At 42.2% G+C, this 13,501-nt stretch overlaps 1 protein-coding gene across 1 annotated transcript; it reads right to left on the bottom strand.

Annotated features, from left to right (window-relative positions):
- Nucleotides 1-5,299: 5,299 nt before the first annotated feature.
- wnt9b (wingless-type MMTV integration site family, member 9B) lies at nucleotides 5,300-11,557 on the bottom strand. The gene is made up of 4 exons (XM_035655293.1): nucleotides 11,416-11,557; nucleotides 10,565-10,818; nucleotides 8,656-8,921; nucleotides 5,300-7,218 (listed from the first exon to the last, which is right to left on the bottom strand). The coding sequence occupies exons 1-4, from the start codon at nucleotides 11,499-11,501 to the stop codon at nucleotides 6,757-6,759; spliced, it is 1,068 nt and encodes a 355-aa protein (XP_035511186.1). The 5' UTR covers nucleotides 11,502-11,557; the 3' UTR covers nucleotides 5,300-6,756.
- Between the last annotated feature and the right edge of the window lie 1,944 nt (nucleotides 11,558-13,501).

Consider the following 13,501-nt stretch of genomic DNA (forward strand, 5'->3'; position numbering starts at 1 on the left):
TATTGCTAAGATCCGGGATTTTAAATTTGTCTTAACACATTTCTAATCATTTCCCAAATGTGCCCCCTTCCTTAAATCTGTGTGACAGCATGGCCCTCCTGAAGGTGCCCCTGAAGGTACTGTATCCTTTCACCTTATTTGCATCTCTCTAGAGTGGAGAAAGGGTTGCCTTTCTTAATGATAGAATGTGATTAGCCTCAGTAGTTCCCTCTCTTGTTCTCCCTCCTTGCTTTATTTTGTCTGACCTCAAAGAGCAGAGAGTGATCATACAGCTGTCAGACGCGCAGACACACACAGCCCTGTGGCCATACCACCTGTGACACCCAGACTTCTCAGGATGAGAGATGCTGTCCACCCCTGTGGTTGGATGACGGCTCAGCCAGGATGGGAACACAAACAGCAACATGGCACGGAGCGCTACATGGGGCTTCCCCTGCCTGACAGCTTCCCACCCACAGTCATACTCTCAACCACACTCTCGTCGTATGTGTCAGTTAGCCAAAATGTGCGGTTCACAGAGCTCAAAAGATAATAGATTTTGAAGGCACATTGTTGTGTATCTGAATCCTTTAATGACAGTGATGATTTAATAAGTAAGAGCACTCGTGGAAATAAAGCCAACACACAGCATAATTGTCTAGATACTACAAAAAATCACAGACAACATTCCAGACTTTTTTCTTTTTCTTTTTTAGAGATGTTGCTGTTTGGGAGAACACATAGCTCTGCCCTTTATCTGTGTTTTCCTCCATCGTACATTGTTGAGCTGGGAATGTTTTGTTTCGGTTGTAATGGAGGTCACTGTGTGGGTGTGTGTGTGTTTGTGCGGCTGAGAGAAAGGCAGAGGAGTACCATATATTGAGCATGGGGAATCAGCTATGAATGTGCATGAGGTCTTATCACGTCCTATCACACCGGCTGCAGTGTAAACCCTGCTGTTAGGGCTACAGGTGTTTCTGTGGAGGAGCATGGGAACAGCCTCCCCCAGGAGTTTCCCAGTCGGGGTTCACAGTGGACTGGTCAAAGGGGGGGATACCAGTAGACATTTGCAGGGCATCTTTGCTGTGTGAAACCCTATCTCCTGTACTACTATGCTTTGTCTTGCTTCCAGCAGTTGTCCACATCCTCAAGCATCCACCTTTTTAATCACTGTCTTTTACTTTTTTTTTTGTCTTTTTGAAAACGTGTAGCCTATGTTCCTTTTTATACACTATTGTTAGCTAGCTTGGGTTGTCAATGTGGCGAGTAATCTAAATACAAGTCTACATGCCAGCAGATGTGTCAGGCAGTACTTAGGCACAACAATGCTTTGAGCTAAATGCTAACATCCGCATGCTAACCTTCCCACAATGGCAAAGCTAACATGCTGATGTTTAGCAGGTGCAATGCGTACCATTTTCACCATCTTAGTTTACCCAGTTTGCATGCTAACATTTGCTAATTAGCACTAAACACAGTGCAGGAATATGGGAATTTTGTAAGTAAAAAACTAAAGTATAGGACACATTAACATTTTGTATTCATCCTCCAGGAACCATGAATATCTGTACAAAATTAAATGGCAATCCATCAAATAGTTGTTGAGATATTTCTCTTGGGACCAAAGTGGTGGACCGACCAGGCAGCAACCTCAGTGGCTGTAAAATGAAGCCAACATGGAAGGGCCAAAAACTGCAGTTGAGGCTAGGTACAGAAGTCAGTTAATCTATAATAAGCCCCTATGTCAAAATTCCCACAAACATTAAACATTTACAGCCTGGTGCCCCAAATGCCCCATTCATGACGACTGTACGGCAAGTCAATTTGTATACAATTTACCCGTTTAAATTATGCTAAGGCTTAGGGTTTTGTGGCCAGGAGTCAGGACTGTGTTGGAGTTGACCACAATGATCTTCTCGGCTTACAGAAAACTTAACCTGACCCTATTGTGGTAGCTCACCTGGTTGAGCTGGCGCCCCACGTACCAAGTCTTTGCTGCAGTGGCCATCGGTTCGAGTTGACCTGTGACCCTTTCTGCGTGTCGTCCCGCCTCATCTCTCTGTCCTATATAATGGAGGAATATATATTATAAAAAACCCTACCCTATTGTTTAATTAATTAATTTTACAGTCTATGGGACGGACCAACCAACACAACGACCATCACAATTAATTAAAGCCAAAGCTGACATATTCAAATTTCTTGCTTTTTACTTTTGTTCGATCAACAGTCGAAAACCTAATAATATTTCAGTGAATATCATAGAAGATGGAAACCTCTCTGAAAGTAGAGAACATGTATAAAAAGTAATTTATTGTACAGGAAAGAGGACGCCTCCTTAAACTTTGTGTATAAAAGTTTATTACTATTCATACTGTAATAAATTCTATTCGAATCTTTTTTCCCACCTGTCCTCAGGTGAACATCCATAATTTCAACCCTGCTGCATGCTCAATTGACCATCACACATGTATACACCTTCTCTTCAACCTTGCGTCTCATCACCCGTTGTGAGGAGCTCAGCCACCATCCCAGTCCACCCAGCCTCTGAGTTAGGCCCCCCCATAAAGGTATGCACTCAGCCTTGTCATAGCTCTAGGCAGTGCATGTTCTTGTTGTGGGTTGAGCAATTGCATTAGTCATTTCACATTCCAAATTCCTACCCCATGCCGTATTCACAACTCTGTCTCTCTCTCTCTCTCTCTTCCCTCCTTTTCTGCACAAAATCCATTTCTCCCCTCATCCTCTTCATCATTTAATTTTCCCTCTGTGCCATGTCAGGGTGTGGGTATTAGGCCCAGCACAGATGCTATCTAAGTACCTTCTCTTCAGAGGCGGAAGTCTTGTAGGGTTTAGATGTTTGACCTGGGGCTCAGAGGTTCCGATTACAGGACGGGACTTCGCTTTGTGTCCTTGAGCAAAGTATCTACCAAGCCCTCTACGCTTCAGTTAGCAACTACTGTTCTTACACAAATGAGTGATGTATAAACCTGAAAGCTATGTACGTTGCTTTGGATAATATATTCTTGCTAAGCAACACAGTTATATTACATATCTCAAAAAATGCCCCTACCCCGGTGTGCCAATTCATCTTCATCTATCAGAGCACAGTGCACTGCCGCAGCCCAGCCCGCCATAGTAACCTTTACCTGAACCAGGCCGATGCAGACACAAAAGATAGTGTTACCACCAGCGTCACCCTACATTATCTATGTCATTCAGAGTCTCAGGGTGACAGAGAGAAGCTCCAGCAGCTCCAGCATACAGCAGGCCAACTGTAGCCCACACCCGCACAGGAAAACCTGACTACAAACACACACTCACATATCACTCCCACTGAAGTGACCACAGGTGTGCACATTGCAAGTATGCACACACACATATGCAAAAACCTTTCTGCCCTCACCTGTCTCCTGTCAGTACTGTTTAAAACACACACACAGGAGCTTGCATATTGCACCCCTGCTCCGTCCAACCCCCCACCCTACTCAAAGCAGCCGCCCTCGGGGCTTGTGCGTGCGAATCCGGCTGTGGACTCAGCAGCCCCCATCGCTGCACCCCCTCCGCTCAGGGTAGTGAGGGAAATGAAGGCTTTAGGAGTTCATTATAAAACAACAACAGCAGCAGCAGGGGATAGGCCTCCTGGGGCCACAAACTATCCCTTCTCATCCCTCCATCCTCATCTTTTTCCTTTATGTCCCTCAATATCTCAACCCCGGTCCCTACTATCGACACACTCCTCTCTTTAGTACATTATCCCACAGCTCTGCTGAGAAGAACATGGCTTTTTTAAAATACAGCATTCATGTTGAATGAAGTTAAATATTGATCCGCAATATTATAATATGACGAGTTAATATAGTGAGTCAGTAGTCTCAACATATGAACTTGTTTGACCTCTGAGAAAGAAAGACGGCTGACGCATTTATGTATCACTGAGCTGAAGTTTTCAACATTATTGTCCAAGAGGGGAAATTAATATTGAAGCAAGGATACAAGCAAAGGTTTATATTGGTAATATAATGCTGTTATTAGGTAGACAAAAACATATTGTTACTGTCCAGTGAAAACCATGTATCTCTAAAACACCCCTGTATTTTTCAGTCAATCCACTGGGTTTTTAAATGGTGTATTTAACTTTAGAAGTTGGAGAATTTTCTCAACCCACAAAAGAACATCTAATCTGATAAATTAAATATCACCTAATTTGGAGGTACGTTGTTTTCATTCACCTTGAAAGAATTTCAGTACTGAAGAAAAAAACTTTTGTTTTTAGCAATGATTTTTTAGCAAATCACTGCATTTTATGAATCTAAAAGTAACAAGGAAGGTTTACAGAATCTTGCTTTTTATGCTGTTTCAATTTTTGCTTTTACACAAGAAAAACCTTTCACTCTTACGTATTTACCCCCGTCATATGGTTAAAATTGACCCATGGCCCATTTCATAGTTTCATCACGTTTTTTCATTGCAAGATTTTAGGCCTACATAAAATTGGCCCCAAAAGTCCCCTAAAGCATGCAGGATACTAATCACCCTTGGAGATAATTTCCTCCAACAATACCATATACTGTACATCCATTATAGGGATTCTTAAGGTCATAAAAACGTAGTAATTTAAAATTGTCTTATAATTCACTGCAATACTTGGGGTCTCTGGTTGATGTTCTAATAAGGAATAATAATGTGTAATCATAGTAATTAGAGAGCAACATCAAAAGCACCAGAGCACACACTGTAAATACCTCATACAATAGCCCTCTGTATACTGTAGTTTCACTGATGCCTTGCAAATGAGTGGAAAGTTATGATTCACGGATAATAGCACGTAAACTGCTCTCATCGCAATTCCGGGGCAGCCAAATGTTACTTTCTTATGGTGAATCGGGGGTCAAATGCTGTTTAAAACAGCATTCTTCTGAGTCATCATCTTTGTCATCATCGTCATTATGATTGTCATCGTGGTTGGTGCACTGGCTAGAGGCACAACACCTGTAAGCGTGTCCTCCACCCACCCACCCCTCACGTTTTACTGGGCAGTTGAGGGTGATGCAGTGAGACCACAATCCTTTCAGATGAAAAGGAGGGCAGGGCAGTATCAGCAGGAAGTGGTTTTGCTCGATGGATGCAGGGCGCAGAGTTTCGGGCAGGTGTATTGCACACGCTTCCCTGTTGCGTGTGGCGTGTGTGTGCATGTGTGTGAGCGCACGGTTGAGGGCAACCGCCTGCAGCAACTGAACAAGACACAACAAACACGTAGCTCTTACAAATGTATATCCATTTATTAATCTTATTTATTTTAAATAAGAATGTACTGCAGCAAGATTAAAAAAAAAACCATTTACTTTTGAAATATGGAGATATATATTACCAAATTCAAAAGGACTGTACAAAAATCTAAAATATGATCTTTAACACAAAGGATAGGACATAACTCTGCATAGCTCATAAATCTTACTGATATTTGCCAAAAGATGAAGTGAGGTAGAAAATTACAATTCCACATTGTCATACGCCTGGAGCCCTGACATGAGTTATATTCATATTATATATACAGTTCAGAATCACTCAAACAAAACATAAACTGGCCAATAAAATAAACCTTTTGGGTCCGATGTGCACTTTTGACCTGCACAAGGATAAGAAAGTAAACATGGTGATTTTCTTTGATTAGCAATTTGGGAAAATAACGAGCATGATTAGCCCACTTCAAAGGCATTTAGAACAAAGATGTGGCTAAATTATACTTTGAAGACCAAATGGTTCAGTCAGGCAGTTTTAACTAGAAAGTTTAACATAGTGTGTGCTTCTATAAATAGAGGAAAAGCAAGGAGGAGGGCTGGTATGTTTAAGTAGAAATTAAGTGTTTTTCATTCTTTGTTTTTCAAAGACAGTGTTTGGTGTTTCTCTTACTATTACCCTGTGTATTTCCCTTTGTTCTTTTGAGCACACATTAGGCTAGATGTAGAGATTTCCATAGACATTTCCATAAGAGCAACTGAAACCCAGCTTGTTTCTTTGTGCAATAACCCTGTTAATGCATGTAGTTACAATGTACAGTGGCATCAGCCACCCCTCAAAGTTTCCAGTGATTCTATTTAAACATATATTTAGACTTAACAGTTTTTCTAAGTTCTATGATTAATTATACACTTGGTATCATACATAGCAAGAGCAACCTAAGTGCTTTTGAATCAGAAATGAACCCCTTACACAGCAGACAGTAAGACAGACAGGTGGATTCCTTTTAAGGCCATTTAAGCCTCAGTGGCAACACTCCATTACAAAAAGGATAAGTATAAAGCAGCAGTACAACTGACACAATGACTGATCCAATAAATAGTCAAGTGGAAGGGGCCAATGCAATTACAGTACAACAAAGTCACTGTCAGAGCTCCCCTGCAGACGGGGGTTTGACGTCGTACTGCTGGTGACATCCAGTCCAGTCCAGTACCTGTTTTAAGAGCTTGTTTCCCTCCCAGAAGAGTGGCATTTCAGTGCATCCAGCGAGAGAAAAGCAGAGTAGTTTGAAAACATCCTCACCTACAGTAAGCTGCAGCATATCAAATCGGTGACGATTAGCAAAATAACCAGCAATATTATAATGTTACAAGTGTATAATCCTCCCCAAATAACATGCAGGTCAGCGTGAAGGTCTGCAAAGACATGTGAGATCCCTCAGTGAACTGTCTATAGGAGCTTATAGTTCAGCCATGTCAGTCTTGTGTTAATGCAAGTCTTTGCATACTGCCTATATTTCTTCTATTTCATCATTTGTTATGCGTTTTTGCAGGTGTACACCTCCTCCTCTCTCACACACGTCTGACACTCCACGTGGCAGCACCAGCGTACCTGGCAGTGGCAGGACAGGCTGGTAAGGCGCATGGCTGTGTTATAACCACGTCCGCAGCACAGACTCTGACAACTGGTGTCTTTGGCACACGACCGGCCACCTGTACCCAGGGAGTAGCGGGAAGGTCTGCAGAAGCTAGGGGAGTCTTCCAGGTAGACCAGGTCAGTAGTGCGGAGGCTCTGACCATGGCGACGGGGGCCAGCAAGCTCTGTCTCCCCGGTGGCTGTGTTGGTGACGCTCAGCACTCGCACTGCGGTGTCATATCGATACTTCAGCAGCCGTCCTGTGTCATGGAAAGGAGACAGCTGCTTCCAGCAAGTCCGTACGGCACAAGAGCCCGAGACTCCGTGACACTTGCAGGTTGTTTTCAGCCCACTCTTCACTGCCTGAGATGGGAGAAAAAAGCAAGGGAGGAAAAAAGGGGAGAGATGTCAGTTCCTTCAGTTTGATTCATTACCTGGCCTCTTATCTGGGAGGTCTATCTGGACAGACTGAGACAGTTTCCTGCAGGGTGGGTAGGGGGTTAGGGGTGGTGGTCTGCGCATGGTGTGCCTTTAGCCCACCTCAGTCAAAAAATTTGACATAATGGATTGAGGGGGACTGTTCAGCATGTCGTATTTCATTTACCTCACATTTCTCACTTGGACAGCTCTTGCCATTTTTTTTTGCTCAATGTGTTGAAACTAGCTCTGTCTGCTTCTCTCCTGTCTCTCTTTTCTTAAGCCTGAGGCATAGGTGACAAACAGTGCAGACAGTGGAATCTCTCCACCCTGTTCTTTGTACATGCCTGCTCATGGAAAACATTGATAAGAATTTCTGTGCAAGAAGTGCCAAAAAATATGTAGCAGCGGTTTGTGATGGTGCCCCTGATTTAGGTTAATAGTTCACTGAGCTTGATGGTCAGCAATGAGAGCGTGATCACTCAGCCTGAGAGCTGCTGTCTTGGCGGGGGCCAGAGACAGGTCACACTGAGGGAGCCAGAGGGTACCTCTGGGTTGAAAAGTGATGCTCAGTTCCTCCCTTTGCAGGTATGAACCCCTCAGGGGCTTCAGAGAACCATCACTGAGAGACTGGGGGGGCCGCCGACCACTTCATGTTTTTGTTAACACGGCTCGTGGTGTCTTCTCGGCCACATTGGTGTAAAGTGAGGAAAACATTTAACTCAGCAAAGATGAGATAAGATAGTCAGCTCTTCCTGTTATGTTTCCACCATCTCTGGCTCTATCTAGGTGTAAGCTTCAGGAATAAGGACCCCAGGGCCTGCTATTTCAGAGCTACACAGTGGTGGTTATGAACATTAGGTGGATTTATGAAGAGCACAGTGATCCAGTAAGTGGAAAAAAATGCTTGCTCGTATATTAAAAAGAAGCCACGGTTATAATCGTTCTCTCCGACATGAGACCTTTAATTTTCTGTAGGCCCGCACAGCAAGCTTTATCATGCCTGAGAACACCTGGCTCCAACGATCCCACAGCCTTGTCTCCCTGCTACACTGCCTCACCCTCTGCCTCTGTATTATCAACCAAGGCCAATGACGGCAGCAAATAAGGGGGCATTTGTCTGGCTGGCAATGTGCAAAATATGCAGGTGAGATTACAATTCTGTATCCTCTGATGGCACGGGAGTGTGTCAGGGGTATAATTGTCATGTAAAATTGCAGCCAAGCTAATTGACCTAAGTGTGGCTCAGGTATAGGTGATGTTTTTGATGCCTTGGGCTTGGGAGGCAACTTCACCATAACAGGACGAGGAAGCTATTTCGCTGAGGCACATTTGGTGTAATTCTTCTACTCTACTCCTTTGGGTTTATTTGTTCACACTCACCCGAATTCCAACGTTGATGTTGTGGGCGTCGACCTGAGCCCTCAGGTCCTTGCTGACCCTCTTTTGGCCGAGGAACTTCTTGAGAAACTTGGTGCTATATTTCAGGTTGTCACCGCACACCCCCCATTGCCACGCTTCTCGATGCTGGATACCAGGGGAGTCGTCACACGTGCACCTCTCCATTCGGCCTGAGCTGCACGCTTTGGCGAGTGCATGGGTCAGCGCCGCAGAGGACACTGCCAGCAGGAAGGCAGTCTCCTTGAATGCTGGGATGGATGTAAAAGACATCACATGTGGTGGAATAACTTTAAAATTAAAAAAAAATAAAAATTGTACATCAGTTTGTTTTTATCTAGGAAAGATTTAAAGAGTTGAATTTACAGAGGTGTGACTGCAAGATCTATTTGTGGCATTAAAAACATGTGTTCTGAGTGCAAACTATGTATAGCTTAAGGGATTAATTCATAGTTTACAATTATCAAAATGTCTTTTGTGCCACTTTGTAAGCCTTTAAGCCAAAATGTTTACAAAGAAGTAACTACGTTGTCATGGTTTACTACAACCTCAGCATTTTTTTGCAAGTTTCCTTGTGTCATAATTCCTCTTCTGACCTTTTCTTTTGGTTATGCACTGTTATTTGCTTCACCCAGAGCCATCGCCAGGGTATATTTTGATCCAATTAATTATTATTTTGACTAGGAAGGATTTTCCCAGATGAAAGTGGGTAATCATGCCACCCTTTTCCTCTGGGAATGGGCGCTTTCCCGAGATAAAAATAACCACAGGGCTTGAGCGCTCTCCACCGCACCACATTTCTTGGCTTTCTACTCCCTCATTACCTCCATGCTGACCTGTTCATGTTCTCCCACACACTGATATCCATATGCATAAAGCCTGGAGGATCCCTAAGTATTCTCTGTGGATAGCAGTGCTGCGGGGGAGCTATATGCAATATGGTGATTTGGTATCGGCATATCTTTTCCAAGTGTAGTTAATCAACAGCTGTATCCGGCCATGGAAAAAAGTATTTAAGTAGACAACTTTTAGAAGACTTTTTTCTGGGATTGTATCAAGTGAAAGGGCTGTACAGAACATCTTAAGTAACACAAAATAAAAGAGAAGGGATTTACAATTATCACCTGGTGTCATGGTCATATGCTCTGGTATTACAGAGTCTAGAAGTATGTAAGAATTACTGTGACTTTAAATAACATCTAGCACAGCCGCTTTGTTAACCCTCTAGCCATCTCTTCTGATGCAGCATGGGTAAATAGTAGTTGAAGTTAATTCCCATGTTGTAAAAATCAGTGACGCATTCAGGAAATTATAGATAAATTCTGGTTTTACTTTAAAGTTTGTGATCACATGGCAGCAACAACCAATACAAACAACAATTAATACTCTAAAAACTATTGTGTTTGCATTTTATTCTTAAGGAGACTGACATTATATATTGTTTGATATTAATTGAATACTATTTTATATGATAATTAACATGCTTTTATATGAAAATTAATTTAATTTGGCTTATGGGTCACACCATTAATAAAAACTATGAATATCTTATTAAAGTTATACCCAAATCATGTTTAAATCAGAACTTTTGTAACAACTCAACTGCTTTTTTTTCTCCTTTTTTCTGTACATAATCACTCGGTTGTAAGATAAATGCAGGCAGATGCCTTAATGTAAAACACCTAAGTGAGCACCCTAGTGAGCTATGGAGATAGAAATCGGGCAGCTGTGCACCTGTCTCACTTGAGGTAAGTAAGGATAAAGACAATTTAAGATAAAAGAGACTGCATGCAAGTGGATGGTCTCATGAACCCAGCACTTGTCGCTTTGGATAACGGGTCAATTAAAGTGCTGAAATTGTAAACGTAAGCTATAGACTGAATGAATGGCTAACCTCTTTTCAGAAGGCTCCCTCGGCCGTCCAGACTGCAGTTCCAGCGCTCATTCCTGAACTGATACCGACACTCCAGGAGGCTGAGGCGCACCGACTCCCGCAAAGTCTCGGCCAAACCAGGTTCCCTGCGACAGAGTCTCTTCTGCCGCCTGGTCAGAGTCATCTGCTCGCACTGCTTCAGGTGGGCCTTGCCTGTCGGGGGTTCACTGGAAAAAGGACCCGGTAAAAACACCAAGGGTTCCCGACCTGTCAGCCTTGGAGGGGAAAGAAAACACACGTTAGAAATGACGGTGAGGTGCATTTGTAAGTAATCCGTAGACAAATAGCCTACAAATCTAACTTTAAAGTCCACACTACTACGGTGAAATATCTTACAATAATTATTCTATCACTTCCATTAAAATAAGTGACAAGGGTCAATTTGTGTGTTACAGTTACTGGAAATGGTAAATAAATGTTAAACGAAGTATTCTTTTAGTTTCCCTGATTGATGTCAGTACTGTAAACAATAGAAATCCGTAAACAGGGGGAAAAAAGATTGGTAATTCAACATATCCGAGAAATAATGCGTAAAAATAGCCAAATGGCTAAGATTAACTCCGGTGAGATACTTCTTAAATTACCACTGGTGATGAGTACGGTTTCTTGTAACAAATTAGCATGACAGATTGCAAAAGTGTAGAGGTTTGGAACGACACAATAACGATTTACCGCAATAGTTTGTGCACAATTACGCGTGCGTAATCTGGCTAAAGCTGTAAAGGCTGATGGTCTCTTCCAAGGATTAAAACAACAAAGGCAATCAATTAGTGTGATGGGCAGAAGTTAAAAAAAAAAAGAAATCGGCTGACCCAAAATAAGCTGCAGTGTGCGAGAGAAGGACGCAGAGTGCAATGAGTCGCAATAGGCAGGCGGTCCGTGGGAGCCTGGAGCGCATGGTGCCGGGTTGGCGCTGCTCTTCATCTCGCTGATTCTTCTACGGAGAAAGTCTGTGCCGTCTGGTCGGCGCACCTCTTTAAGGGGCCCCACATGCACACAGACTTTCAATCCGGTGCGCCAGGCCCAGTGGTCCGCTGGGAGGCAGGGCCCTTTGGAGAGAGGAGGGGGGGGGAGGTATGCACCCTCATTGGATTCTCTCAATATTGTTACTGTATGTCCCCTCCCACTGTAACACCACCCAGGTGGTCGAAGCTTCTGGGTTTACCTGCTGTGTTATAGAAATCTTGAAAACACCTGGGTACCCATCACTAGGGTGTTCAGGTCTCCAGCCATCCTGGTTGCGCCCTGAAATCAAAACCTCAAACTGATCAATTGTATATGAGCAGGGCAACTCTGAATTAGGCAAAAACATTTTCTTTGATGTCAGAGGTTTTTATTGTGGTCAGTCTGTCTCACCCTTTAACTATTCACTTACATTTTCAACTCAGATTTTATTTTTGCATCAATCGCTTGTTGACCAGCAGTTTTACAAATGATATTCAGCATCTTTAAAAGCAGCATGATGGTTTCATGATCACAGTCTTAAACTCCAGTAGACTCCAGGTTTAACCCAGAAGGGCAGCATACATAAACTCTGAAGTGTCCTTGACTAACAGGTTAGGTCCCTGGGGAAGAGAAAGCAGTAAGACAATTTCCCCATTTTAGACATAGAGGTTATTACATTATAATCATTGTGATTAGCCAGCATAAATCCACCAATCTTGAAAACAAATTAAAGCACAACGTTCAAGAGAACCCTATGGATGAGAAGTAAATGATCCATGAAGTCTGAGATTAAAGGACACAAACATACAGTATATTATTAAAGGCCTTGTAGCCTGTTCTTCCAACCAAACTTCATTGGTCCATCAGTGGTTGGAAAACCAACTATGGATGGAGCCCCATCTAGTGGATTCAAAATATAAATTCAATCTGTGTACAAAATGTCTTAAAGCTAAACGTCCTCAAATTTAGATTATCTGACTAGACCAGCACCCAAATATATTTACTTTGCTATTATATAAAACAGAGAAAAGCAGCAAATCCTCACAATTGTGAAACTGTAACCAGAGAGTATTTTTTCATTTTTGCTTAAAATATCATTTTAACAATGAATAGTTGCCAAAAAGAAGCTGTTCACTTCAGTTCAAAGTCTGGTCCCAGTTTTAAATCTAAAAATAAAAAAATAAAAAAGCTTGTTTTAGCTCCATTGCCTTTTTTTTTTTGCAAAAACACTAATTAGACTAAAACTAATTGTTAGTCTCACAGTATATGTTATTTGAATAGCCTAAGGCTTCAGTCATATTTCACAGAATTACACAGAATGCAGTAGTACAACAAGCTACAGGTCACACAGGTTAGACTGGCATCAGGCCTTTAACAGATCACCCCCAGGTCTACATGTCCTCATATCGCCGTGTCTACTCTGTCCTCTCAAGACTGAGACAGATGGGCCGCAATTCTTCCTCAACAGACAACGGTTTGATTTGCACTGGGAATGAAGGGACTTATCAAAATCCTAATTTTGTCCCCCAAACCTTTCAGTTTGATTTTCTTACTAAAATATCTCTAAACAGTGCCCCGTGACTGTCCATCTACCAAAATCCAGATGAGGAAAAACACTTGAAATACTTATGAGTTAATTGCAAATTCTTATATAAAATATGATATGATAATTTTCATCATGCAAACACCTGAGTGAGAGAATATAGTTCACCACACTATCCTCAATGTCCAATAATCCAATAAATAACATAAATAAGGTTTGTTTATCAGTAAAAGTATGTAAGTATATCACATGACTTCTCTAACACAGAAAGAACCATGCTCATATTTTTCGGTTAATTCACCAGCGTCGTTACCTTTGTTCTGTTTCCCTCTTTCATGAACCTTATTGCAGCAAGACCTGACTTAAATTGTGTACCGTTTTTTAAAAAACAAGTCAAGTCAACTTTATTG

Source organism: Morone saxatilis, unplaced genomic scaffold (assembly GCF_004916995.1).
Source record: "Morone saxatilis isolate NCDOM2014 unplaced genomic scaffold, NCSU_SB_2.0 Contig14, whole genome shotgun sequence".
In the NCBI taxonomy this organism is placed as follows: Eukaryota; Metazoa; Chordata; class Actinopteri; family Moronidae; genus Morone; species Morone saxatilis.